At 50.2% G+C, this 27,677-nt stretch overlaps 1 protein-coding gene across 2 annotated transcripts in view; it reads left to right on the top strand.

Moving 5' to 3' along the window:
• Positions 1–13,543: 13,543 nt before the first annotated feature.
• Positions 13,544–27,677, top strand: part of GOLPH3 (golgi phosphoprotein 3) — a 53,086-nt gene continuing 38,952 nt past the window's right edge. Inside the window, exon 1 of one of the 2 annotated variants that reach the window (XM_005303846.4) lies at positions 13,544–13,862. In XM_005303846.4, coding sequence (XP_005303903.1) covers positions 13,680–13,862 — 183 coding nt within the window. In that variant the 5' untranslated portion in view covers positions 13,544–13,679. Of the gene's footprint in view, positions 13,893–27,677 lie in introns of both variants that reach the window. The other variant, XM_005303845.4, reaches the window with a different exon arrangement.

Below are 27,677 nucleotides of genomic sequence, written 5' to 3'. Positions count from 1 at the left end.
TCCATTCTCGCCAGCCTCTGCCTATTTCCCTGCAGTTTCATGTCTGTGTTGGTGCCAGTCCCACCCCCGCACTGCACAGTCTAATACCGGCTCCTCTCTCTTGCCAGCACCATGACACCTGCCCTGGAGCTGGAGCTGGAGACCCACCTCCTCCGAGCCACCCTGCACGCAGTCTTCACCCTGGGCACGCAGACGGACACCAACCAAGTCCAGGTAGATCAGCCAGCTGTTATCCTGCCCGAATCCTTGCTAATTGCCTGCAGTGGGATGTGAATGAGAGAGGCCAGGATATGTGTTTGGGGGTCTCACCAGTGCTTCCCAGAGACCCCTCCTCCCATCCTGTGGCAGGTGTAGCCCCAGTTTCCCTAACGCTGACCCATGGCTCTCCCTTGCTTTGCAGGATCTGCATAGGGTCATACCAGACCTCCTGGACGCCATGCTGGGGAACCTGCTGGCAAAGACTCCAGACACGGACAAGCTCCACTACATCTTGGAGGTGAGCCCGATGAGGGGGTGGGGGCAATTTTATCTTAACTCTTAGATCCATTTTCCAGTCTGTCCTCCTAGCTGGGCCCCCAGTGGCCATCCTTGGTCAGGGCAGTCAGTGCAATGCAGGGTCAGGCTTTTCCTCCTTGAAGGACAGAGGAAGGAGCTGGGACTTCAAGCCAGAGCTCTGCCTGCTTGTGTTGAGCACTAACCACAGGGCCCCCAGCTGGCTTGGGGAGTGAGAGTCTGAACCTCTCCTGGGAGATCCAGAAGATGGTCCTCAGAGAAGAGCCACAGCCTCATTCCTAGAGAAACAAGAGGGCCCCAGAGAATCAGCCCTTGTCTCTGACAGGCCCCGAGATTCCTGGGGGGATTGTGCTCACACTCAGTCCCTTCACCCAGCCAAGGACTTGAGAGCCAGGGAGGGGGGAGGGGTCTGTCTCCTTCCTGGGGAGCTGTTCAGGAATCAGGAGTTCAGGGAGGATGGGACCAGCCCCGACACCGAGCATTGTCCCAATCTAGAGAGACAATGACAAGTTGTGACCTGCAGGATACAAGCATCGTCCTGGGGGCAAGAGTCCCCTTCTAAAGCTCTGCAGTCAATGAATCTGATATTCCACCCTCACCGCATGCAATGTCTCAGCCCCCTTGGGATGGGGGGGGCCATTAGCACTACACATGCACCCCCTCATCAATCCTGAGCTGCCTCCTTTCCCCACAGCACATTAACTACTGGACCGTGTCCAGGGTGCCACGAGAGAGAGCCAGGGCCATCAGGAGCAGCGCGGCCCTGCTCACGTCCGTCATCTCCCTCCCTGACTTTGACGTAAGTGGCCTCTGAGCCCAGCTTCCTGACTCCAGGCGTAGGGGGGCTGGCTCCAACGGGCTGGAGGATCTGCTGCTGCAGGGGCTGTGGGCTAGGAGTGTTCCTCTTGGGGAGGCAGAGTCAGAGCAGAGAATGAGCCTGGCTTGAGTCAAGTTCTTCTTGTCCTGGTTAAGTGGCAACTCTTGCTTGTAAGGAGACCATGCTCCAGGTTCTTGCCTTCTTGTCATCCTGGAGCAGCTGGGGAAGCAAATCCTCCTGGAGGGCCCTGCCCACATCTCTGTTCTCCGGGCTCCCTTGCGGGCAGAGATAACTAAGGATTCAGCTCTGGCTCCTATCCTCTAGCATCTCCTGCAGAGGGGCTGAGGGGAAGGAGAGTCCTGGCCCAGGCGGGGACTGGGAGCTGACAGGAAAATGCTGATGGAGTCCCCTCTCCCTCTCCCTTCCATTAGAACTCAGCCGAATTCCCCAGGATGGGCCACCACGTGGCACAGCTGGCTCTGTTCGTTGGTGACCCAGACGAGGACATCAGCCAGCAGGCCAGGGAGGGGGTTTACCGGCTCTACCAGCTCCTGCTGCGCCAGAGGGGAAAGGAACCCGGCTAGACGAGTGAGACTGGGACCCCAGCCAATTTCTCTCCGAGTGACCCCGGCTGGCAGATCAGTCTCTCTCTATCCCTTTCTGTGTTCTCCACCACCCCCGCAGTTCTGTTGGGCTCTGCCCACTGTGCAGCCACATATGGGATTGGAAGGACACAAGCCCTGCAACCAGAATGACCAATGTGTATGTGTCTCTCTCTTTCCCAGACCTGAACATCCATGAGGTCGAAGACCTTTGGTGCTGGGACTGGCACCAGGACAGCAGGCTCCTCGGCTATAAGAACACAGCCAGGGTGGGGGAGGTAAGGACACTCTGCCAGGGCATGGCACAGCTCTGGCAGTGCGGGTGGCTGCCTCCTGGAGCCACGCGACGGAGTTGCCGTTCTAGGCCAGGATTTGGAGCCTGGTTCGGGGCAATCTGCTGAAGCCTCACATCTGGTTGGTTTCAGGTTTTTGCCAAATTTTTCTCGGAGGGGCAGAGAAGATTCTTCCTGCAGACAGCAGTGCTGGCCATGCACGACCCCCTGCTGCGTGTCAGCCAGGCTGGGCTGCTCCTCACTTACTCCCTCCTGGGGCAAGCCGAGCAGCTGATGGGGAGCAAGGTGAGCAGCTACATTAGACTCAGGAGATTGGGGCAGGGCCCAGGCCTCATTACCATCCTCTGGCCATTCGCCGGCCTGGCAGCAAGGTGACTGGTGGGGAATGAGAGTGAGAGCAGGTGCTCCTGGGAAGGGAGATGAATTCACCTCCATGAGCAGGAGGGAGACAGCTTGTTCCCGGAGCAGCTCCAGCCCAGCTCGTTAGCAAGGCTAATGAATGACAAGCATTGCCTCAGCACGGACTTCTGTTCTTGGGAAGGGCAGCAGAGTCCTCTACGTGCCCTCTGCGAGCCTCTCCTGTCACCCGTGCCACCACCCAGAGTTGTTCCCGTCACTGGCAGCCTGGGAGGCCAAGGACTGAGGGGTGATGGCGACTGACCGGGCAGTTCTGAGGCACATGGGCGGGGGAAGCTTGTCCTGCTGCCGGCAGGGCTGGACTCGCTCTAGAGAGAACGGGAGGATTCAGTCAGCAGGGGCTGCTGATCTGCCCCATTCACCAGGGCTGCCATCCTGCGGCTTCAGCCTCAGGGGCTGGGATGACTTGTGGAAAGGTCTCAAGCTCCCCACATCCCACTTCACTGCTGCCAGAATCCCTCAGCCCCCCGCCCCGCTAGAGCCCCCTCCCTGCCCAACCTGGGTGGGGGTGGAGGAGAGGGGTCAGAGAACTTGAGCTGTGGATTGGAGGTGGAACAGCTGTCAGGGGCACTGGGTGGGAGGTGGCAGGAGCTCCCCCTACAAGGAGGTTGTTGGCACTGGAGGTCCCTTGAAAGGAAAACAAGACTCCATTCTGGTGGTCAGGAGGGGGACTTCATCCCTCAGAGGTGCGCGGGTGCTGGGTGGAATTGCTGCTGGTCCCAGGTGCCCTTAATTCCCCCTGATTCCATGGCGGCATCTGAGTCTCTGACAGGTCCTCGTTCCCTTGCAGCAGGAGGTCGTCACGGCCAACATAATGAACCAACTTCACATCATCCGGCACTTGCGCCAAGTGCCGGAGGCGCTGCAGGAATTCTGCCTCCAAGGCCACCAGCAACACCTGCTCCCTCTAAACGGGGAGTGTAGTGAGACTGAGTGGCCTCCCTCCGAGCAGGAGAGCGAGGGCCCCTCTACACACCCTTTGGAGGACAGAGCCTATATCGCCCCACCCCCCTTGCCTGTTGGCTGGCCACCGGGGCCTCTGGTAGACTCTGTTGCAACTGAGCGGCCTCCCTCCGAGCAGGAGAGCGAGGGCCCCTCTACACGCCCCTTGGATGGCAGAGCCTATATCGCCCCACCCCCCTCGCCTGTTGGCTGGCCACCGGAGCCTCTGGTAGACGCTGTTGCAACTGAGCGGCCTCCCTCCGAGCGGGAGAGCGAGGGCCCCCCTACACGCCCCTTGGAGGGCGGAGTCTATATCGCCCCGTCCCCCTTGCCATAAGGACCGGGGCGTGGGGTCGGAAATATAAAAGGCCGGCCCTTCACCACAGTTGGGGGACAGCCTGCAACAGAGGAGGACACTTGGCCTGTTCTCCAGAGTCCCCTAACCCTAACCCCAGACATGGACGAGGACTGGCCCGGAGTACCCGCTGCGGTTTACCCCAAGGAGCCGGAAGAGGCCTGGAGGCCGCAGGTACCAAACCCCGGGGAGGCAGGAAGTAGCCCAGGGGCAGCCTGGGAGCTGCTGGCTGCAGAGCCCGGCGCGGCTCAGTCGGCGTGTTGCGGCTGGATCCCCGCCGACGCAGGGGCAACCAATCCTGCCCCTGCCAGCACCTTGGGCTGGGACGCGGGGGAGGAGGGTGGGACCGCGTCCCCCTGCCACCCCACCCCGGGTGGCTGACCCCCTACACAGTGCAAGGAGGCTCTAGCCCAGGACAGGAACTGTTTGTTGGCTGGCCATCGGGACCCCGCCCAGGCTAGAGCCAGCCCTGTCAAGTCTGTCTGTTTGCTGGCTGCTAGGGTACCACCCAGGCCAAGGCCCGCCCTTGAAGTCTGGTTGTTTGTGGGGTGCTTGGGCCCCGCCCAGGCCTGAGCCACCCCCGATACAGTGTGTTGAGGGGCTGACCACTTGAGCGACCTCAGCCCAGCAGGGCCGGCTCTACCATTTTTGCTGCCCCAAGCAAAAAAAAAATACAACAGCGCTCGGACTGCCAAAGTGAGCAAAAAGAAAACCAAAAAACCCCCAACCACTTGGACTGCTGCCACCCGAACTGCCAAAGCAGAAAAAAAACCAACAACAACGCTCGGACTGCCGCCGCCCGAACTGCTGAAGTTCAAAAAACAGAAAAGTCGCCTGGCCTGTGCTGCCCCAAGAATGGATGGAATGCCGCCCCAGGCATGGGCTTCCTCCGCTGGTGCCTGGAGCCAGCCCCGCAGCCCAGGCCACAGCCTGGTTGCGACAGCTGATCGCTGAGGTTGGGCAGCTGCTCCACCCCCATGCAAGAGGGCGCTAGAGTAGGCCAGAGCGGCTGCAGAGGCTGGTAGCCAATCAGAGAAGGGCCAACTGAGAGCCAATCAGGGCCGAGATTAGAGCCAGCCAATCAGGACTAAGCTAGGCCCTATATAAAGGCTGCCCAGGCGAGCAGCAGGTAATATCCCCCAGACCTTGATGGGAGAAGGTCTGTCTTCAGAGCAGGAGACCAGCATCTCCGAAAGAACAGTGCTGGGCCGGCTCAAGGGAGCATACTACAGCTCTGGCTCAAGACCTGCCAGACTGCAGGCCCTGATAGAAAGGGCCTAGAGGGCCCAGAGGAGAAGTGGCCCAGGGACAGTTGGACAAGGAGAGAGCAGGGAGACTGCCACTAGAGGATCCCTGGGTTTGGACCCAGGATAGTTGGTGGGCCTGGGTCCCCCCGTTCCCTCTTGTACTGCACCTGGCCATGTGGTGGCTGAGTCAAACTGCAACCGGGCCTTGAGACAAGGGGTTAGACTTTGGGGGTTTTGGTTGGCCACTGAGGCATGTGCAAGGACTGTTGCTAACCTGCTTCCCCCCTCCCCACCAGAAGGAGATGAGGCTGGATTAGGGGGCACTGCTGGAGGGAAGTGGCCTGAAGAAGGACACCGTCAAGCGGACTAGGCAGATTGTGCCACATGGAGAGACCAAAATGGTCTGGAGAAAAGAGACTTCTATTGGAGGGCCTGGGTGGCTCGGCTTGCCGAATAGCAGAGGGAGTTGTTCTGGCTGCTGTGGAGGTCGGCACCCAGACCAAACAAGAGATCCGGCACCGAGGGCGAGAGGCCAGGAATGCTGAACTGCTTCGCCTGTAGGTGACAGGGACACTAAAGGAGGGAGCCTCCCTCCTGGGAGGGGGCAGAGAGGCCCCACCCAGAAAAGGCACCCCCTGTGAGAGTAACGGGGGGCCCCCAGCTTGTTGAGTCTGTGGGGAGCCAGGGCACCTGAAGAGAGAGTGCCCCTACAGGACTCCCAAGGTCTGGGCCAGCCCAGAAGGAAGGGCTAGGGCCCAAACAAGCAGGAGTAGGGATGTGGCAGGGGGAAGACCCAGAAAGTGCTTCTACTGCCACCAACGGGGACATCTAAAGAGGCACTGCCCCCTGAGGCAGAAAGGGGGAGTGTCTGAGACAAGGGCTCGGTCAGAGACTAGCCACAGAGAAGAGGTGGTGAAGACGGAGGCCCCTAGAGAGAAAGGGGCTGGGGCAGAGAGGCCCCACCGAAATGAGGGAACCCACATAGGAGCCAGGAGGGCCCATGTGGGAACCCAAACAGAAGTAGGAACTCAGGTAGGACCAGGGCGTTCAACAGTGGGAACCCAGACCCTACAGCTGGGAAGTAGCTGGCTCCAGACTTTGGAGGGCCTGCGAGAGGAAAGCGGTGCCCTGCAGGCCCCACTACCAAGGAAGCTGGGGTGATAGGAACCCCTTTCCTCCCCTCCCCCATGAGCATTTTTTAAGGGGGAGGGTTTGTGGTGGGATGGCTGCCCCACCCCCATGTGAGAGGGAACTAGAGTAGGTCAGAATGGCTGTGCAAGCCGTCAGCCAATCAGGGTAGGGCCTACTGAGAGCCAATCAGGGCCGAGATTAGAGCCAGCCAATCAGGGCTAGGCTAGGCCCTATATAGTGGCTGCCCAGGAGAACAGCAGGTAGTCTGTCCCAGAATTTCATGGGGGAAGGTCTGTCTCCAGAGCAGGAGACCAGCATCTCGGGCTGGGCAGTACTGCATCTGGCCATCCGGTGGCCGAGACAAATTGTAACCGGCCCTTGAGACAAGGGGCTAGACTTTGGGGGTTGCAGTTGGCCACCGAGGCAGGTGCAAGGACTGTTGCTAACCCCCGCCCCTGGAATGGGGTGAGGATGGACTAGTGGGCACTGCTGGAGGGGCAGTGGCCTGCAGGGCAGTGTCAAGCGGTGAGCAATGCGGCTCCAGATGCCAACGGAGGACAAGAGACGGATGGGACGCTGCCAGCAGAGGGCGTTCCCCATGGACTGAGCTAATTCCCAGAGCGACCAGCGGGAGGTGCCATGCTGGTGAGTCCCAACCCTGTCAAAACCGCCCAGCCCTATTGTGGGCCCACTGCTACCCTGCAGACTCTGGTCAGGACCAGACTGAGCCAGCTGGAGTGGCCTCCCTTTGATTGGGAGAGTGAGAAGGGGAAATGGAGCCCCCTAGCACTCACAGAAACTCTCTCCCCTCTCTGTGGAGCAGGGTTCTTCCCTCTGCCCCCCAAATTCCTTCATATGGGGCAGGACCTCTTTCCCTTGCACCCACTCCCCTCCCCCCTTTCCTTGGTCTACCCCCCCTCATTCCCGCTGCACCCAGGCAGAGCTCTCCCTGCCCCATATGGTGCAGAAAAGCCCTTGTGCCAGGGCCACAGCCCCACTGGAGCTCGGAAAGCTCCACTTTTGAGGAGGTGGGGGTGGGACAGAGGCTCAGGGCTAGCTTCACCTTCTGCCCTTTATTCTCCCCTTGGCCCTTCTATGGGGTCTCTGGGTGTGACAGGAATAGGAGCCTCCTTCCAGCTGTCTTTCAGGCCCTGGGATCTGGCACAGCCTCCCAGACGGGCGCTTCCTGTAGCTGAGCCACGTCAGGGAGCAGTGGGGACAGGTCACCTCGTCCCAGCAATGCCGGCTCTCAAAGAGGCTTAGATGGAAGACCCCCAGTCCCTCATGGAGGTAAGAGCCATTTACTTCTTGGGGTGTGTGGGTCTCTTGGGGGAGAAATGGCATCCCCGATGCATAGCCTATCTGGGAGCTTTCCCTGTCCCTGGATCCCAGCCCTGGTAAAGAGCCCTATTTCTCATCATGATATCCTCATTTTATTCTCAGAGGCGGTGTCCAGGATCCTGGAGACTGTTTCCTGCTGGAGGAGGTTTGAGCGGGGAGAGATCACTCACTGTCACGACCCAGGGGTCTCCAACCCGGGTCTGCAGGGTTCATGGGAGCAGCCACACTCCAACCCTCCACCTGGAAGCCTGCTGAAAATTGCTTACCTCGGACCCATGAAGTTCAGCCCCAGTTTGAGGCTCCACTCATGAGGTCCTATTGGAGGAGTCCCAGGAAAGCTCACTGGCCCCTTGGCCCTGCATAAGACAACAGCAGGAACACGAAGCTGACTGAACACCAGGCCTGCTCCCGGTTCTGGACCGTGCGCTGCCTGGTTCTGCTGCCGCTCCCCTGGCTTGATTTCCTGGCATCTGAGTTGTGGTGGTGATAGCAAGTTTGTCTTTTGCTGCTGATCTTCTAGTATCCTGACCTGGCTGACTCTCCACTCCTGTCATGTGAGTGTGGACTCTGGCTCTGACCAGTAGGTCTGGCTGCACTTGACCCAGCCATGACATTGACGTTGGTACAATTTCTCCATTGCCTCTTTCTGATCTCCAGCAAGATACACCAGTCCCTTGGCTCCCAAAGTCCCAGTTGCCCGCTATTCAAGGGCTGAGGGGTAGTGCTTGTATCGCCCCACCCCAACTGCTTTTCCTAGGGGAATCTCCCTAGAGCAGAGGAGAAATCTGCTCTTTTCTTAGGATCAGTCCCACCCTGGCCTCAGCTCGGCTACTTTGTTTACCTGGGGTCAGGCACCACTTTTGAAGCCCTTAGCGTGGGGGTGGAGGTGGGAGCAGAGGTTGAAGCTCCAGCAGTTTCCACCAAAGAACACCCCCCTGTCTTTCTATGGTCTGGCTAGGGCTCCCCATCCATCCTGGAGCTGAACACCAGATGGGAGCTGATGGATTGTCCTTGGTGGGCCATGTTCTTGTGTGTGATGAGAGGGCCAGGAGCAGATGCACTACGCCTGGCCAGGACCGAGCTAAACAGGTGAGTCAAACCAGGGCCACAATACAGACACCCTGGGCATCCACGGGGACTGAATCTGGACCCTTCACTACCAAGAGCACAACTGGTTCCAACTTGAGTCATGATGCTGGTGACCCCTGCCAGCCCCTCTGAGGTGGGTCAGTATTATCCCTGTTCGCTGGGGCATAGGGATAGAAAGCAACTGGCTGCAAGGTCACACACGACATCCCTGACAGAGGAAGGAAGCATGGGACTGATACCAGTCCAGCTCCAACCGCTAGACTCCACTCACTTCCAAAGTCCGAGAACCCAGGAGCCCTGACTCTGACACTAGGCCTTAAATGACAAGACCAACCTCCCTCCCACTCAGGAAGCCATAGAAGGGACCATCTGCTGAGCTCCCCTTGGCAATGCCGCTGTCAGAGACCATTGCTAGTGGGTGCCAAGTGCCTGAGCAGGGAACGGCTTGAGAGCCTCCTAGAGACTCGCAGGTGTTTAACTGTGACCCTCAGGGAGCCGTGGCAAGAGACTCTCCGGCTCTAACAAAGGGTTTCTGTTCTCCTAGACAGTCAGCCAGTGAGGCCAGTTTGCAGAATGTGGAAGAGCCCTTTGGTGAGGCTTTGGAGGATTCACCATGAAGGTGGCAGCAGCGGCAGTGCCTGGGGTCCCTATGGGCCAAGCCTCAACTCCTGCTAATCCAGGCTAATCTCCCCCTGCTTTCAGCAGCGCTTGGCTTTAGCTGCTGGGCCTGTGAGCCTAGACCAGGGGTCTCAAACTCAAATGACCACGAGGGCCGGCTGAGGACTAGTTCATTGGCCCGAGGGCCGCATCACTGACACCCGCCCCCCGCTGCCCCCAGTCCTACCCCCAGAGGGGGCAGGAGGAGTGTGGCAGGGGCTCAGGGCAGGAGTTGAGGTGCAGGGGGCTCAGGGCAGGGAGAGGTGAGGTAGGGGGTTGGGGTGCAGTAGGGGGCTCTGGGCAGGGGGTTGGGGTACAGGGTGCAGGAGGGAGTGTGGTGTGTGGCAGAGGGTTGGGGTTCAGACAGGGGGCTCAGGGCAGGGGGTGGGGGATGCAGAAGGGGGCTCAGGATAGGAAGTTGGGGTGCAGGAAGGATGTAGGATGTGGCAGGAGGTTGAGGGCAGGGAGTTGGGGTGCAGCAGGGGGTTGAGATGCAGGCAGGGGGCTCAGGGCAGGGGGTGGGGGATGCAGAAGGGGGCTCAGGATAGGAAGTTGGGGTGCAGGAAGGATGTAGGATGTGGCAGGAGGTTGAGGGCAGGGAGTTGGGGTGCAGCAGGGGGTTGAGATGCAGGCAGGGGGCTCAGGGCAGGGAGTTGGAGGGGTGAGGTAGGGGGTTGGGGTGCAGGCAGGGGGCTCACGGCAGGGGGTTGGGGTGCATGATGGCCTTGGCCTGTGGCCTGGAGCCACTTACCTAGAGAAATAGCCCCGCAGGCCGCGTGTTGGAGACCCCTGGCCTAGACAGAGCACTCAGGTATTTCCATCAGCCTGCTCAATGGCAAATGCAGCCACCCAAAGAAGTGAAGAAGAATGGAAGTGAAAGAGTAAAGCTGGACCATCCGCTGAGCTGCTGCAATCAAGTGAGCAGAGCCGGGGAGAGAAGAGGGAGAACTCGAAGGTGGCTGGCGGCAGTAGGGAGGAGAAGCAGTTTGGGAGCCAGGAGAGGAGAAATAAATAGTTAATGACAAATGCTGCCGGCTTTCTCTTGTGTGGTGAAGGGTTGAAAAGGGGTCTCTTTACTATCAGGCTAAACTTTAAAATAGCTGTGTATTGGGGGGGAGGTCTATAAAGGTAAGAGGTCACTCTAGGGGCTTTAAGTCCCAGATTCTGGGGCTATTGCAACTCCCTCAGGTGGTAGCAGTAGTGAGCGCTTGTCCTCCTTTTCTGGACTAGCCACCAGATAAAGGACATGATACATGTGGCCAAGGAAAGAGAGAGGCAGTGTTGCCTGTTAACATGGCTCTTCTGGGGGAGCACGGCAGGTTACTTTGGACTAGGTAGGAGCCACATGTCTCCAAACCTGCACCTCCCAAGGCTCCAGAGACTTCGCTCCCGATCCCAGAGCGTCCTCAGAGTCCTACAGCGCCAGATGGAATCTGGCCTCTCCCTCCACCTCAGCAGTCCAGAACAAGTTATTTGTAGACATGTTCTGTGTCCTCTCCTGCCACACTCCCCTGTTGGCGACTAATGCAGTCACAGAGTCCAGGCTCGGATATTAGGAAACACTATTTCACTACGAGGGTGGTGAAGCACTGGAATGGGTTCCCTAGGGAGGTGGTGGAATCTCCATCCTTAAAGGTTTTTAAGGTCAGGCCTGACAAAGCCCTGGCTGGGATGATTTAGTTGGGGATTGGTCCTGCTTTGAGCAGGGGGTTGGACTAAATGACCTCCTGAGGTCTCTTCCAACCCTGATAGTCTATGATGTCTCTGTCCCTCTTTTATACTCTCTTTCAGTTGCTAGAAAGATCGTTGCTGTCGGCATGGGGGTCAGGCAAGCCCATTGGTCAGGCAGTACCCCACTGACTAAGTGCCCTCTCCAAGGAGTCTCTCAGAGAGTGGATTCTTCCTGCTGGGCTATCAACACCTTTCTGGCCCTCCTTTGTTTCTACTGTAAAGCTGGCTGTGGGCGTCTCCCAACCTCACAACATATTTCAGAAACGCATGTTCAAAGAGCATAACTTCCCATACAATGACAGCACATCTAATCCAACAGGTTATTAATGTTCAACAGATCCAGACATTTTACATACCACCTCACAAGGCATGCATAATACAAAACATCTCATAATCATATCACAGTGGTGAATACTGTGTGCTACTGAGGGATACAGGGTTCCAGAGTGTCAGTGTATCATGGCCAATGGCAGTAAAAGCCCAAAGGAGATGCTCTCCTGGAACAGCCTTTGGTGACAGCAAGGTCCCCACTGAGAACTTCAGTGCGACTCTGCAGCTGTTACCCACCTGTCCCACCCCAGCATCAGCTGCAACTCAGTGCTTTTTGAGTGGCTTCATGCTGGCTGCATGCCTAGACAGCAGATAAAATGTGCTAAATCTTTTCTTTCCCAGAAAGAGCCATTCCCATGTTTCTTTCGATTCCCACCCGCGTCAGACAGGAAACAAACCCAATGCAGAGTGGAGGGTGTCACGGCCGTGATGCACTCTGAGAAAACCCAACAGCATTCACAGTTGGCTGTGTAACTTTTCATTGTCTGATCACTGCCTTCCTGCCTCCCAGCCTGAGATCCAAAGTGAAGATGTGGGGTGTTGAGAAGTGGCTTGCCATTAGTAGGGTTCAGAGTTAGCACCACATTGAGATGGACTGAGACCAGCTCGCTCCCCCCTCTGATAGCTGTTGTGTGAGGCCCACTACAGACTCAGGCAGAAGTTAGTTTGTTCTGGAACAGCCTTCTAAGAGGAGCAGTGAGGGCAAAAAACCTAACTGGCTTCAAGACTATCCTTCAATTTGTTTTTAAAATTCCCGTTCACAGTGCCCTAGTCTGAGATACCATGCCGGATATATGCTGGGCTCCTCACCTATCAAATAATGAATTACTGTCCCTGCCCTGAAGAATATACAGCAGGGGTTGGCAACCTTTCAGAAGTGGTGTGCCGAGTCTTCATGTATTCACTCTGATTTAAGGTTTTGCATGCCAGTAATACATTTTAACGTTTTTAGAAGGTCTCTTTCTATAAGTCTATAATATATAACTAAACTATTGTTGTATGTAAAGTAAATAAGGTTTTTAAAATGTTTAAGAAGCTTCATTTATAATTAAATTAAAATGCAGAGACCCCTGGACCGGTGGCCAGGACCCGGGCAGTGTGAGTGCCACTGAAAATCAGTTTGCGTGCTGCTTTTGGCACGTGTGCCATAGGTTGCCTACCCCTGATATACAGTCTAGATTTAGCAAGTGATCCTCAGAATGTCTGGATTTCTTGGGGAGAGCTGGATTGCACCATAACATTACATTTATTATTTTAATACAGTGGCTGAATATTGGTTTGGTTTTAGATTCACAGACAACATGATTTACTTGTTCCCAGTACAAACTGTTCCTATCTTCCTTCTGCACTAGCCCAACACCTGCCAACGTTCACTCACATTAACAATAATAATCAGAGATGATTCAAAATTGAAACCAGTTATCCTCAGCATCATGCAGACTTTATTCATCTGGATAAAAGGAATCCCAGATCCAAACCACTTCCAGTTCTGGTTTAGTAAAACCAAACCCTAAAGCTTAATTTGTTCAGCAAATTAAAACCCACCCCTTTGCTCAATAATTTCCCAGACAGGAATCCTCGCCCCCCAAGCACCCCCTTCTTCCTCTGTGAAGGGGATCCCAGCAACCCCGAGGGCCCCTTTTTCCCTCTGGAGGGGACCCCCAAACTCCAAGTGCCCTCTTTTCTCTCCCTGAGAGGACCCCCCACGTCGCAACTGCCCCCTTCTCCTCTCCTGCCTGTAGGGGATCCCTGCCCCCCAACTGGCCCCCCATTTCTCTCCCTGGGGGATCCCCCAACCGCCCCCCTTCTCTCCCGGTGGGGGATCCGCACCCCAACCACCCCCCTCTCCTCTCCCCGGGGGGGATCCCCGCCCCCTCTCCCTGGGGGGGAATCCCCGCGCCCCAAGCCGCCTCGCAGGGTCCCTCCCCCCGGCCGCGGTTCTTTCCGGTGCCCTCCCCCTGCCCGGACTGCCACATCCTCCGCTGACATCAGCCAGCGCCGCCATATTGGAGGAGAAGCCGCGTCCCGTCCGCTGCCTCCTCGGCTGCTCCTGCCGTAGGGGGAGCCGGCCCCTCTGCCCCCGCGGCCGAGCCCTCCCCCATGCGTCCCCCCGGCCGGCCGCAGCCCCGGCGCGGCTAGCGAGAGCCCGTGTCCCCGGCGCGGCCCCCTCCCGCGCGCTCGGGCTTTCTCCCCCCCGCGCCGCCGGCCGGAGCCATGACTTCCCTGACCCAGCGCAGCTCGGGCCTGGTGCAGCGCCGCACCGAGGCCTCCCGCAGCGCCGCCGCCGACAAGGAGCGGGTGGCCGGGGGCGGCCCGGAGGAGGAGGGCCGCCGGGACGAGCAGGGCGACGACGAGAAGGGCGACTCCAAGGAAACCCGCCTCACCCTGATGGAGGAGGTGCTGCTGCTGGGCCTCAAGGACCGAGAGGTGCGGGGGAGGCGGCGGGGGTCTGGTGAGGGCGTGGGGAAGGGACAGCGGGGGGGCTGAGATATGGGGTGGGCCAAGGACCTGAGGGGTGTGGGGGGCTGCGATCTAGGGGGAAGCCAAGGACCGGGGGGGGCGTGGGGAAGGGACATCGTGGGTGGGGGGCAAGGACTTTGGGGGCCTGAGATATGGGGTGGGCCAAGGACCTGACGGATGGGGGTGCTGAGGTGGGGGCCAAGGAACTGGCGGTTGGGTGGGATAAGGACCTGGTCGGGGGCTGGGATCTTGGGGGGCAAGGACCTGGCAGGGACGGGGGCTGGTATCTTGGGGGGGGGAGGAAGGAGCTGGTGGGGGGACACAAGGGACTGGAGGTGGGGGGGGAGCCTGGGAATTGGGGGTGGAGCCCATGGCCTGGCTGGGGGGAGGGCTGGGATCTGGGTTTGGGGGGAAGCCCAGGACCTTGTGGGTGGAGGGAGGGTTGGGATCTGGGGCAGTAGCTCAGGGCCTGGTGGTGGTTTTGGAGGATAGCTTTGGTGCAGTGAATTTGAGAGAAGTAATGATTCTGGAGAGGAGGAGGTTTGGGTGCATGTAGAGGCTTTTTAGGCAGGATGGTGACTCTGGGTTTGGGGATAAAGGCAGGGACCTTGAAGGTGGGGGTCAGGAACTCCAGAGACTATTGGGGGTGGAATTGGGGTACCAGGCCAGAGCTGTAATATTTTACCCACTCTCCCACAGCTCATTTGTGGCTCTGGTATATGGGAGACTGGCTCAGTTCCATGTATTTGATTGCACACAATAATACTGAGCTTTGGGGGTTGCTAAATTAATTGGATTGCCAAATGGGAGGTGCAGATGTCAGAGTTTGTAAAATATTTTGCTTTTAAAAAAATTCTTTGCAATAAGCAGTTCTAGTCTAGTGTATTTTATTTGTACCTCTTTAAAATGCTGGGAGATGAGTTTGTTTCTGACAAAAATGGGTTTCAGACACTAGAAGTGTGTTAAATTTATTAATCGTGGTGGTAAACAATTTCATTTTTTTCTTGAATTTATCCTTTGAAATTTATTTTGTTTTTAGTTGTCTTTGTGACATGATTATAGAAGGGTCTGGTTCATCTCTACTAACATCTTTTTTTTTGGGTGGGGGGGAAAGAGGGTTTTAGTAGGGATAAAGAAAACAAATCCTGTAGGAACAATTCAACAAAAGGGGACTGATTAGTTTGCTATGTGTTATATACTAATCTGGTCTTCCATTCAGTTTTGATGTTGCCTGTAAACTTTGAGATCTGCCCCGCTTTTCAAGCCAACTAGCAAATGCAGGCAGTGGGGGGAAGAAGGTACCTTCAAATTGTATGTGTTCATTAGTAAGGTCTGATGTGAGATGGGACTGCTAGCATTATGTTTTGAATGACTTTTATTGCATGATACCTAAAATTAATTGGCCAACTAATAATGGCTAGGTTGAGAAGCAGCTGGCATAACCGACACTTTTTTTTAAAAAAACGTGTATATTAAAATTGTGTATATTTTATTACATCCCTATTTCCTATCTCTTGTGTGATACTTGTTATCTTAGGCCAGTGGTTCTTAACCTGGGGTGCACGCACCCCCTGGGGGTGCGAGATGCCCTTTCTGAGGGTGCAAGACATGCCAGATCTTTTTTTAGAAGGTAAATCATCGAAAACACAAATTAAGCACAGGTACATAAGTACAACTACTTTGTTTCATCAAACCTATGTATTTATTAACATTATACATTTTTTAACGATTACTGTAATATACAAACAAAAATATATCTAGGTTTAAAGAACTGATCTATTTCAACGATTTTTGATAAGGGGTGCGAGAACATATTTGGATTTTTGATAAGGGGTGCGAGAACATATTTTGAGAACCAAACGGGTGCAGGCTGCAGTAAAGGTTAAGAACCAGTGTCTTAGGCCATATTCTTGTATTTGGATCTGCTTGGGTGGACCTTTGCATTTGTGTTGAGTCCTAGTAAAGTCATGAGGCCTCCACACTGACACATGGATCCATCCATGTGAATCTGATGGCAAGTATCAGGGCCTTATGCCCTGGTCTTTTGTATATTTACACATGTTAACTTTACACGCAAGAGTAGTCCCACTGAAGTAAGGTTAAGCATGTGCTTAAAGTCTTTGCAGGATCAGGGCCTTAGACTGTAAGCTCTTTTTGTGTGTGTGTGTGAGAGAGAGAGAGAGAGAGAGAAAGAATAGCACTTAACACATTCTGGGTGCTTCCAGAATTCAAATTATTGATAATTGATATTGGGCCTCAAAATTCTCTTTGTACAGGTTATGTATCAAATTGTTATAGTTAGATGATTTGTTCTGTCTCTTTAATAACTGCACATGCCGCAAGAGTTCTTTCTACAGTAAGGAATCTTCTGTAGATTATACTTGTATTTAACGTTTCTCCAGCGACACAGATATTCATAGTAATTTACAGACAAAAGAAATATACCTGTCCCAGAGAGCTTACGGTTGAGAGAAAATATAAAGAGACAGGAGGTCATCCACTGGGGTTAGGTAGAGGACATGTGGACAAGGGCTACAGCAATATGCAGTTATTGAGGTTTGTGATAAATGTATCATGGGAATATATGCTTTGTGTATGTCTGTCCTGTCTACTTAGCTCTTCTGTAGAGCTTTCTGTCTTCAACTTAAAATCTGTCAATTTAAAATCACGTATCTTTGAAAATATTTTATCTTCCATTGCTATAAGTAATACTTAAACATTAGTAAACAAAAATAGTTTTCTCACTTTTTTCCAGCTAGTCTACTTTGTGTATTTGACAGCACTTTGTGTATAGTCAGTTTAACTGTTTCTTATTGTATGGTTTGTTTCCCCTGTTGTTTGTTTGTGTGGGTCTTTCTCAGAGCAACAGTATAGAGAGAAACATTTTTAAAACGAGTAAAGTGTGACTGTGAAACCACAAAAAGTGGCAGGGAGACTTAGGAGCAGGCGTAGTATCCAAAAGTACTTTAAACTCACTTTTAAAATTGACTAAATTTCAAGCTGACAAAGTCTTATCCACTTATTAGGGTGGAATATAATCACCTTCAAACAAAATGATTCGGTGTTGAGTTCTAGTTATAGAAAACTTTAGTATAGTTTTATTGAACTAAGATCACATGTTCTCCTAAAACTTGAGGTACCTGGCAGGAAAGATTCATTGGGAATTTAATATTCATATCTTAGCTAAATAATAGCTCTACCTTTTTTTTCTTGGAAAACTTGAGGGAGTGGTGGAAAGAGTCTAGACAGATATGTATTAATATTCTGTCAATATCATTTAATATAATCTAACATCACCTAAACTGTATACAGAAGGAGCCCTGTTGAAATGGATGCAATTTGTAACTTAAGTATGTGGTGAGACTTTCCTTTTAAAAAACTTTTTGGAAAAGGTTCAAACAGCAATGTAGCTCTAGGAATTTTATACAGCCAAATATGTTCAATGTATTATAGGTTTTTATGCAGATCCTATCAAAAGAGATGAACTATTTTAATTAAATCATAGCAAAACTACAGACTGCCTGCTGAGCGTAATCACTCTGTATTTGGTTCATCCTTGGTATGGAGAAATTTACTTCTTTAAAAACAAAAAAATACTTTATCTTACGACTGTATTTGCATTTTCTGTGTGCAATATACACGTGTTCAGAACACAACGTTTATTGGCCTTTGATCCTTACCTATGATATTGTTTGTACATTTTATGTTCATATTATTTTTTTCCTGTTGATTATTCCTCTTTATTTTTTTCCCCACATACACATAACCATTTCTGTATTTTAATAGTAAGGGGACATACAAAAGAAATAATTTAGTGTAAAAAAAAAAAAAGGAAAAAAAAGTATATATGCACACATACATGTTTCACGTTAAACATTCTGATGCATACTGTATTATAAATAATATAGATACTGAGGACTCTGATGTAAATACATCTTGAGCCTATAGGCAAAATACTGACTTACAAAGGTTTAAATTTGTTAACTTCCTGCGTGCAAGCAATTTTCTATAAAAGTGTAGTCTTTGAGTAACACACTTACGTGTGACGTTTTAGATAAAAATCCAACTATTCCAATTTTTTGTTACATGGTATAATAATATACAAAAAGTACTATGGATTTTGGAGAGACAGACGGGTGATGTGCCTTTTGTATAGAAGACAAAAGAATTGGCAAAATGATGGCCAAAGTAGTTACGTATGTTTATGATAATTTTTGCGTGTTTGTGGGTCTGTAGCATACACAGAATGTTCAGGATCATATTTTTAAATTACTACAATAATGCTACATTACTGCTGAGTAGTTTTCCATTATTGGTACATTCCAGGAACGGTGTGTGTTCAGTAAACACAATCTCTTTAAAGTGTGTATTATGAAACAGTGACGTATCTAAAGATATCTGGAGTTGTTGTGTAGCTTGAACAATCTCGGAGGCTGAAATGTTCTAAAGCTCAATCAGATATTTCAATTAATAGCAGCTTGACATGCTACTGGGACAATGGAGACTAATGTTAACTGGCAGATGTGGTATCCTTGGGGGAATAGCTAACGTATTGGAACAAAGTGCATAACTAGGATTCTTCAGGGATCATCACATCTTCAGGAAGTTCTGCAATTCCTCTGGAAAACCTTCAGAAGTTAAGCACTAAAAAGGAAGTCCAGTTCATCCAAACCTTTTAAAGCTGTTGACTAAAGGAGAAACATATTCCAGAGTGCTTCAGTTTGATGGTCCATTTTTACCATTTTACATTTTTACTGTTTTTTGCTTGGCAAGTGCTTAACGAATAATTTGTGTCTAATTTTATAAGTCCAAGGTTTTCTTTGCTGTGATTGAAAGCAATGATAAAATTTTAATTAACAGAATTGTTTTAAAAGTAGCTGTGCATTGAGCATGAATGTACAAACTGATAAATGGTGGTGGACCAACATAACTGTAACAACCTTAGGAATATTGCACAACTCTTGACAGTCCAATTTCCTACTCATGTCTTATTAATTCTTGTTCTCTGGCTTTTCTTTCAATTTTTGGGCCTAATCTTTAAATACAGGTCTATTGGAATTCACTTAGAGAGTTTTTGGCATTCTAATACAGTACAAACTTCTGTGACACAAGGGTACTTACTGTTTTGAAGTAGGAGGATGACGAATGGCCTATTGTTTTACTGTATTATGTTATAAGATGGTACTTATAAAAGGAACAGTGAAAGAGGTTACTCTTTGATGGACTTACTGAAGTGCTTAAGGAAGATGGAGCAATAAATATTGGGAGGATAGGAAAGTTTATTTTTTTTAAAAAGTGTAATTTAAAAGAGCAGTACAGACCAGTTTGTGCTTAACAGCTCTTGTTCATCTTTTATACAGTCTCTAGCTCTGGGGTCAGTCCCCTTGAAAACTACAAGGTTGGGAGTTGGCTGCTTTCTGTAACAGCTACTTGTGTTTTTTGAGTCCTCTTTGTAAGAAATGAAAACCTTTTCAATCATAGCAATATATACAGCTGCTCTCACACTCTTTACAGATGTGTCACAACTAATCTACTTGGAGAAGCATGATGAATCATGAAACAAGCCTCAGTGGGTCCTCTGTTTTATTTCCATAGTATAGAAAATTGATACGCTAAATACAGATCAAATATTTTAACTGATTCTGTACTGAAATAAAACTCGTATAAATTGTATAGTATGCTGAGGACTTGCTATTATGTATTGCAATTTAGACCAATATAATAATTTTGCTGTAGGCTATAACTGTGAACTTTTCTTGGCGCGCGCACACACAGAGAAGTTTAATCAGGAATTTGTGTAGCTTGGGCAGCAGTAGATATTTTTAGTTTTCTTGACTCTTTGTGAGCTGGAGACTGGACTGTTAACTTATGGAAGAAAAGTAACATTACGTCATTTTACCAGGTACTGAAATATCTCACAGATCGTTACAGATGCTGGCTGGGAAAACTGTAGAGGAGAGCATGCTTCTGAAAACTTCAAAACTGAAAATTGTCCTACAGAGAGTAGAACATAGCTTTTGCATTATATTTTAATTTTCTTACCCAAATTTTAGCTGTGTAGGGCTTCAGCCTGTAAGTGGTTTTCACAGTGCTGACACACGCAGACTAGCTGAGATGCATCTGCTCTCTAGTAATTCACCTACATTGGACAGAGGTCTACAAAGGGAAACTTGATCACAGTCTGATACTAAAATTCTACATTCATTTTGACTCTTGACAGTTAGTCATTTAACATTATGTCTTTTAAGTAGGCATTTAATGACTAACCTCTTTTTTTTTTTTTTTACAATTTCATACAAAAATCTTTTAAAAATGTTAAAATAGCACAGTTAAGTATTCGAAAACAAAAACTGGCAGTGTTGCATTTGCACCCTTTATTGTGTACTATATGTACAGCTGTTCTGTTCCTTGAAATTGCAGAAAGCATGATCCTGGATGTAGGTATCTTTCACCCATATTAATAGGCCTAGTCCTTGGGGAAATAGGTATTGGGTATACTTTTTCAACCTTAATTCATTTTTCCTCCTCATGTGCCTCTTGTGCATATTGATTAATAAATGCTTTTATTTTATTAATATGTAATATATCTTGGATAACTTATCAGTTTTTCCCTACAAACGTATGTTCACATATGTAGCATCTAGAATCTTTTTCATTACTTAAGCTGGACAATTAACATTATAAAATGAGTATCTGGCGATCTGTTTCTCCCCCAGTCCCCCAGGTGTTAAACATCTGCTGCTTCCATGGACTTCAGTGGCATTTGTGGGTACTCACCACTTTTGCAAATCAGACTGGTAGGCTTTTTGCATGATTCTTCTCTCTATTGGGTATTTCTTTTAGTACCTTTGTCACTGGCCATGTACTATACATTTGCTTTTCAACCAATGTCACAACCTCCTTAGATGCAATTCAGGAGCTAAGATAGTTAGCAGTGTAGACAACTTAGCTGTGAACTGAAGTGGCCTTTTTATACCAGCCAGTGTTCACTATTCTGTGTTATGCACTTAGTGCTGGGGTGGGTAAGAATGATTTTACTGATTTGCAACATGAGTTCAGTGGACTCAGTTGTACTCTGTCCCCTCCATATCCCACCATCTTAACTCTGGATATTTCTACTCTTGTCAAAGGCATCTGAAGGCAGACTGGCTCTCTTTGACTTGGCAGAGTTATGAGGCTGCCCCTTTAAGCCTCTCCCAGATTTCTTTGTCTTCAAAGCAGCACAAACTGTAGGCTACAGACCTCTGGTGACAGAGCTGTCACAAAGGATCCGCAGCTGCAAAAGAGTCCAGAGTCTGGAGAAGATCGTATCACCTCAGTTCCCAGTTAGTGTGTGCATGGTGACAGCACCAAGATGTCTGAGTGGATTCCAGCGAAGCATTGTCTCTCTGGAGAAACCAGTAAACGATGTCATCCACATGCCTTTCCTTCTCCACCTGTGCGCCGCCCCCCCCCCCACCCCCCAATTTGGGGACTATTCTATCCTTCCCCCTGGGGAAACCCTGCTCATAGGGATGTAAAAGGTTAAACGGTTAACCGTTAACCGGACCTTAACTAGTAACCCCCGTTGCTGGCATGCAAGGCTGGTTGGAGCAACCCCACCCCGGCTGTGCTGGGCCAGCGGGTACCCCAGCCCCTGCCACACTGGGCCGGGCCAGCAGGCACCCCAGCCCCTGCCAGGCCACCGGGGACCCCGGTTGTGCTGGCCGCCCTGGGCCAAGTGGGCTGGAGTGGCCACGCCGGGCAGCGGGACCCCAGCCCCTGCCACCCTGCTGCCAGAGCTACATCAGTTAACTGATATAATTTTAACATTTTTAACCGATCTTTACATCCCGATGTGCTTCTCCTATCCCTGTCTGGTGGCTTCAGGCCTGATTCTCAGGCAAATGGATGCTTGAAGGATCCAATTCTGTAGTCCTCAAATGTTCTCAGAGAAATAGAACTGAAACGACACATACTGTGTGAGTCTTACTCCTTCTCTCCAAAACTCCCTAGAGAATTCAGGACTTGAAGAGATGATAACCCTGTGCTCTGGTTTTGACTTCGACTTGAACCTTCACAAGCCAGAAAAAGGTCAAAGAAAAAACAGACTTTTTTGTAATAAGAAACACAAATCAAAGACGTTCAAAAGCAAGAAAAGGCAAAACAAATTGTTTTGATCTAGTTCAGGGGTCGGCAACCTATGGCACGCCTGCCAAAGACGGCACGCAAGCTGATTTTTAATGGCACGCTGCTGCCTGCCAGGGTCCCGCTCAGCCCGCTGCCGAACTCTGGCAGGCAGCAGCCTGCCATTAAAAATCCTGCCCGACCCAGCCCACTCTTCTCCGCCCCCCGCCTACCGCTCTCTCTAGTGGGGGCAGGGGGCAGAAGCAAGCTTGCTCCTGCCGGCTGCTGCTGTACAGCAGGCTCCACTGGCAGCCAAGATTCCCCCTCCCCCGCTTCTTCCCCCAGTGTGCTGCGTGGAGCCCCGCCTCCTCTCCCTCCCTGCTGCTGATGGCCCTTGCGAGGGGGGGGGAGAAGAGCAGCCCCAGCACCCTCGCTGCTCAGACTGGTAAGGAGGCGGGGAAGGGAGGCAGGAGCGGGGTCTTGGGGAAAGGGGGTAGGAGCGGGGCGTATCCCCCAGGCGTGAGCCACTCAGAGCAGGGGGCTGGGAGCACCCCCCTGATCCCAGCCCACTCCCCCTCAGCACTCTGCCCTGACCCCTGCACCTCCTTGCACCACAGCTCCATGCATCCCCCCCACAACCCCATCCCTGACTCCTGCACCCTCCACACATACCCAGCCACCCCATGCCCTGACTCCTGCACCCCCTCACATGCCCCCAGCCCTCTGCCCTGACTCCTGCACCCTTCACACATACCCAGACCCCCCACACCCCATGCCCTGACTCTTGCACCCCCCACATCCTCACCCCCCATCCTGAGCACCAGGTTGGCAGCGGGCCGAGTGGGGCCAGCAGCCAGAACCCCAGACTGGCAGCAGGCTGAGTGGGGCTGGCAGCCAGGACCCTGAGCCGCTCGGCCCGCTGCTGGTCTGGGGTGCCAGCCCTGCTCAGCCCGCCGTCGGTCTGGGGTCCTGGCCCCTGGCCTCGCTCAGCCCGCTGCTGGTCTGGGGTTTTGGCTGCCGGCCCGGGGTTCTGGCTGCCGATCTCTTGCCAGCTGGGGTCCCAGATGCCGGCCCCGCTCAGCTCACTGCCAACCTGGGGTTCTGGCTGCTGGATCCTTGCCATCCGGGGTTCCGGCCGCAGGCCCCGCTCAGCCCGCTGCCGGCCTAGGTGAACGGAACCCCAGGCTGGCAGCGGGCTGAGCAGGTTGGCGGCTTAACATCAGCATTTTAATTTAATTTTAAATGAAGCTTCTTAAACATTTTGAAAACCTTGTTTACTTTACATACAACAGTAGTTTAGTTATTTATAGACTTATAGAGAGAGACCTTCTAAAAAACGTTAAAATGTAGTACCGGCATGCAAAACCTTAAATTAAAGTGAATAAATGAAGACTCGGCACACCATTTCTGAAAGGTTGCCGACCCCTGATCTAGTTCAACTAGAAGAAGTGGAATTTTCCCAGTGGGATCGGAGAAGATGAGACTCACTTTTACCCCTCCTCACCTCTTGTTAAAGAAGTTGATCATTACCCTGGGGATCCAGACTGAACAAGTGGGAGCTGACAAAGAGAGACAACCACCCAAAACTGAATGCCTTCCCCTTAAGTCTGAGTAGTGCATCTTCCTCCATGTAGCATTTGAAGATGTGATGAATTTGAGGCCCAGATTGTACTTGCTGCCAAAGCACAAGGGATATGTAAGTTAGCAGCCACTTTCGGAGTCCAAGACAGCCATTCAATTGGTAGGCAAGTTTTTACCTACAGAACCCATGAATATGAAGATAATCTATTGTAAGGTGCAGTTACAATGCAACTTTAAATGTCCTTTTACGCCAACAATGCCATCATGGTTCCAGTTGAGCATTCCCTTCTGGTAACTCATCAGATTGCTGTGAGGGTGTACAGCTGCTGAATCCCATGTGTTTTAAGCCTCCAGAATCTGAACAGAGCCTGTCTTGGGGTTTCCTCTGAGTCGCACCCATGTATGCGGTCCAACTGTTTAGACCCTAGAATTGGTGTTGACACCTTAAATTCCCCCTGTAGCCTAAACACATTCTCTCTCAGAACTCCAGCCATGTGGTGATCTGGTCCCACAGTTTATTGCAAGGGATATGTGGTAGGTGTAATACATAAAATGCAGAGACACTTTGCACAAGATTCTAAAACCATTGCGCTTAAATGCATGAGAAATACACAGATCTATACAAAAATAATAAACCCAACATACTTTTCCCTGCCTCAGTTTCCTGACCATTCCTTAGCATTCTTAGGGCTGGGGTCAGGATCCTTTGGGTCTGTCGAGGGTCCTCCACCTGCAATGCATGGCTTGTGTTCTGAAACATGGAGTCTTCTCCATTCAGCTCACCTTTTCTGACCTTGGCCATTTTCTTCCTGCCTCTTGCCCAAAACTTCCAATGTGGTGCTCTCCATCCTCCCCTCTCCAAGTCCTTTTATAACCACTTGGTCCCTCAGTCAGGTTACTGAGGTTACTGGATCAGCATCATCAGATAATCCTAGACCCTTACCAAGTGACTTTATTGCTAGGCAACCTCTCTCGGGGTAAACCAGTTCATCTAGGTGGGAGACAGTCTATTTTAGGGTGATTTCAGTTCATTGGGAGAGCAGTTCAGTCAGTGACCTTCTAAGATTAGACCTTTGCCCCCAGCCTTTGGAATTCTAGTTTAATGTGGAGGTAACATGACAGCAGAGAAGATAAAGAACCCCATATCCAAAATGGAGTCTGCAGTCTGAAACCGATACAAATTCTGTTTTATGCTGGGGTCCCTTTTATATGTAAACTGTACAAACAGATTCACCAGATTGTCACAAATCCATCATCCTTATTAAGATCTGTCCTGGCTTGGACGGAGAAGGAGGTTGTTTGTTTCCTTAAAGAGGAAAGTAATCACTGGTAGAACTTCTGAGAAGTCTGTTTTCCTTTACTTTTGCACTCCTAATGTTTTTCTTAATGGAAATATTGGCTTGTGACATGTTGGAAATAAATTTCCATTGAATCACAAAGAGAGCTTGTTAGAAGCTGGTGCCTCAGTAATTTGTCGTTTATTGTGACACTGCTTATTGTAAACAATTACTGTTTTAATCCTTCCTTCTTCCGAGAAATGGATTTTTCTGCTGTGAACACCCCACAATTAAGATAGTGGGGTTTTTGGGGAGGGGTGGAGAGACGGACAAAAACTTACTCTGACACGCAAGTTTCGTTTTTGAGCCATTCATGTCCTGCAATCTGACCCTGAGGATTATTTCTGAGAAGCTGCAGAATTAAGTTGTTTCTGCAGACCTGTCGCCTATAATTGAAGGATCTGTTACAAATGAAATTTAGTTTACTTTATAGCACAGCTAAATATTTGCAGTAATAAGAAAGTAGTATCTTCCAGCACTAGAAGCTATTGTTCTGGGAAAGACTGGAGGAGGATGTTCCCTTATCCCCTAATAAGGACAAAAGTTCTCATCTGCCCATCTAGGAAAGAGGGGGAAACATTACTTAAGAAGGTGGGAGGTTTTGGGGTAAGTTTTTAGGCAAGAAAAGTTTCCTGTAGAAGTTCCTGGTTGAAATTCTTTGGCCTGTGTTGTGCAGAAGGTCTGTTAAGATGATCACAGTTGTGCCTTCTGGCCTTAATCTATAAGAATAAATTTCATCTTCTGACATATGCAGCGGCCAAAATATTAAAAGAGGTTATATATGTGCAGCTAGGATCATAGAAAAAATGTATTATTGCTTTATATGAGAAACAATGTGTTGATGGTATGAAAAGCATAGGCACATGGAAGAAAGTAATTTAAGTCTGTGTGATCCCTCAACTGTAGCATTTCCTGATTTATTTTATTTTATTTTATGGATGCATAACCATGCAAACTTAATGTTTTCTTCACGTGTATTTTTTTGGCATGACAGTTACTAGAGTATGTGGGGTAACTAATTCAAATATTTTTAAATTCCTCATCCTTATACTTGTCACAGACTACAGACAAAATAATTTAATCTTAATTTAATCTGGCAAACAGATTCTGGACATGGATATGTGCCTCTCCTCACCTAGTTCCCTGTCATGTGGAGTTCTGTGAGATTCGTTTCTCTCACCTAGCTATTTGACATCTATATGAGACTCGGAGATTATAAAATGCCATGGACTACAGCGACATTTGAATATGGATTTCAGTGACAGTGAATATACATTATTTGTATTACTGTAGCACCTAGGAGCCTTAGTCATGGGCCAGGACCACTTTGTGCTAGGTGCTGTACAAACAGAACAAAAGATGGTCCCCTTCCCCCAATTAATTTATAATCTTAATAGAAGTTACACAAAAAACCTGAAACAGAATACATGGATACAGACCGACTGGGGAGCACAAGGAAACAGTGAGACAATACTGGACAGCATGATAAGCAGTGGTCTCAGCACATCAGCAGCCATTGTCAAGTTTTTTGTAGGCATTACAGCATAAGAGAATTTTGAGGAGGGTTTTGAAGGTGAATAATGAGGTAGATTTGGAAATCTGTATGGGGAGCTCCTCTCAAGAGTAAGGGTCAGCATGGGAGAAAACACAAAGGAGACTATTTGAAAATGTAATAAGTGGATGATGGAGGCTGACATCATGGGCCAACTGGAGGTGAAAGTTGACATCTTGACAGCAATTGAGAGATGATGGGTAGTGTGGGGATAGCTCAGTAAGGTCATTTCTGAACATGAAGACAAGCAGTTTATATTTGATGTGACAGATAGTGGGCAGCCAGTAGAAGAATCCAAAGAGTCTGTTGCTTTGACCACATCACCCGTCTAAGAAAATGAGCTTAGGGAGAGGTCTGAGTCAAAATTGAAGCCCAGGTTATAGGCCTGAGTGACAGGCAGCATAGTGATGTTGTCCACTGTGATCAAGAAAGGATGTAGCATGAAGGATTTGAGGGGAAGATTAGGAGCTCTGTTTTAGCCATGTTTAGCTTGATTTGATGGCTAGACCTCCACAAGATGTCAGAGAGAGGGGCTGAGATTTTAGTTTGGACAGAAGGAGGCAGAGAGGTAGATCTGAGAGTCATCATGGAGGGAGGTTACTAGTGGAGTTCCTCAAGGATCGGTCTTGGGACCAATCTTATTTAACATTTTTATTAATGACCTTAGCACAAAAAGAGGGAGTGTGCTAATAAAATTTGCTGATTATGCTAAATTGAAAAGTATAGCCAATATGGAGGAAGACTGGAATATCATACAAGAAGATCTGGACGACCTTGAAAACTGGAGTAATAGAAATGGGATGAAATTGAATAGTGCAAGATCGTACACTTAGGAACTAGCAACAAGAATTTTTGCTATAAGCTGGTACTTTATCAGTTGGAAGAGACAGGAGAAAGACCTGGGTGTATTGGTTGATCACAGCATGATGACTATGAGCTGTCAATGTGATGCAGGTGTGAAAAATGCTAATGCAGTGCTAGGATGTATCAGGCGAGGTATTTCCAGTAGAGAGATGGAAGTGTTATTGCCTTGTATAATGGTACTTGTGAAACTTCATCTGGAATAGTGTGTACAATTCTGGCCTCCCATGTTTAGGAAAGATAAATTCAAACTGGAACAGGTGCAGGGAAGGGCTACTAGAATGATAATAGTAATGGAAAACGTACCTTATGAGA

Source organism: Chrysemys picta, chromosome 6 (genome assembly GCF_011386835.1).
Source record: "Chrysemys picta bellii isolate R12L10 chromosome 6, ASM1138683v2, whole genome shotgun sequence".
NCBI lineage: Eukaryota > Metazoa > Chordata > Testudines > Emydidae > Chrysemys > Chrysemys picta.
The sequence above is the reverse complement of the archived record's forward strand: the minus strand, read 5'-3'. Positions and strand labels throughout refer to the sequence as shown.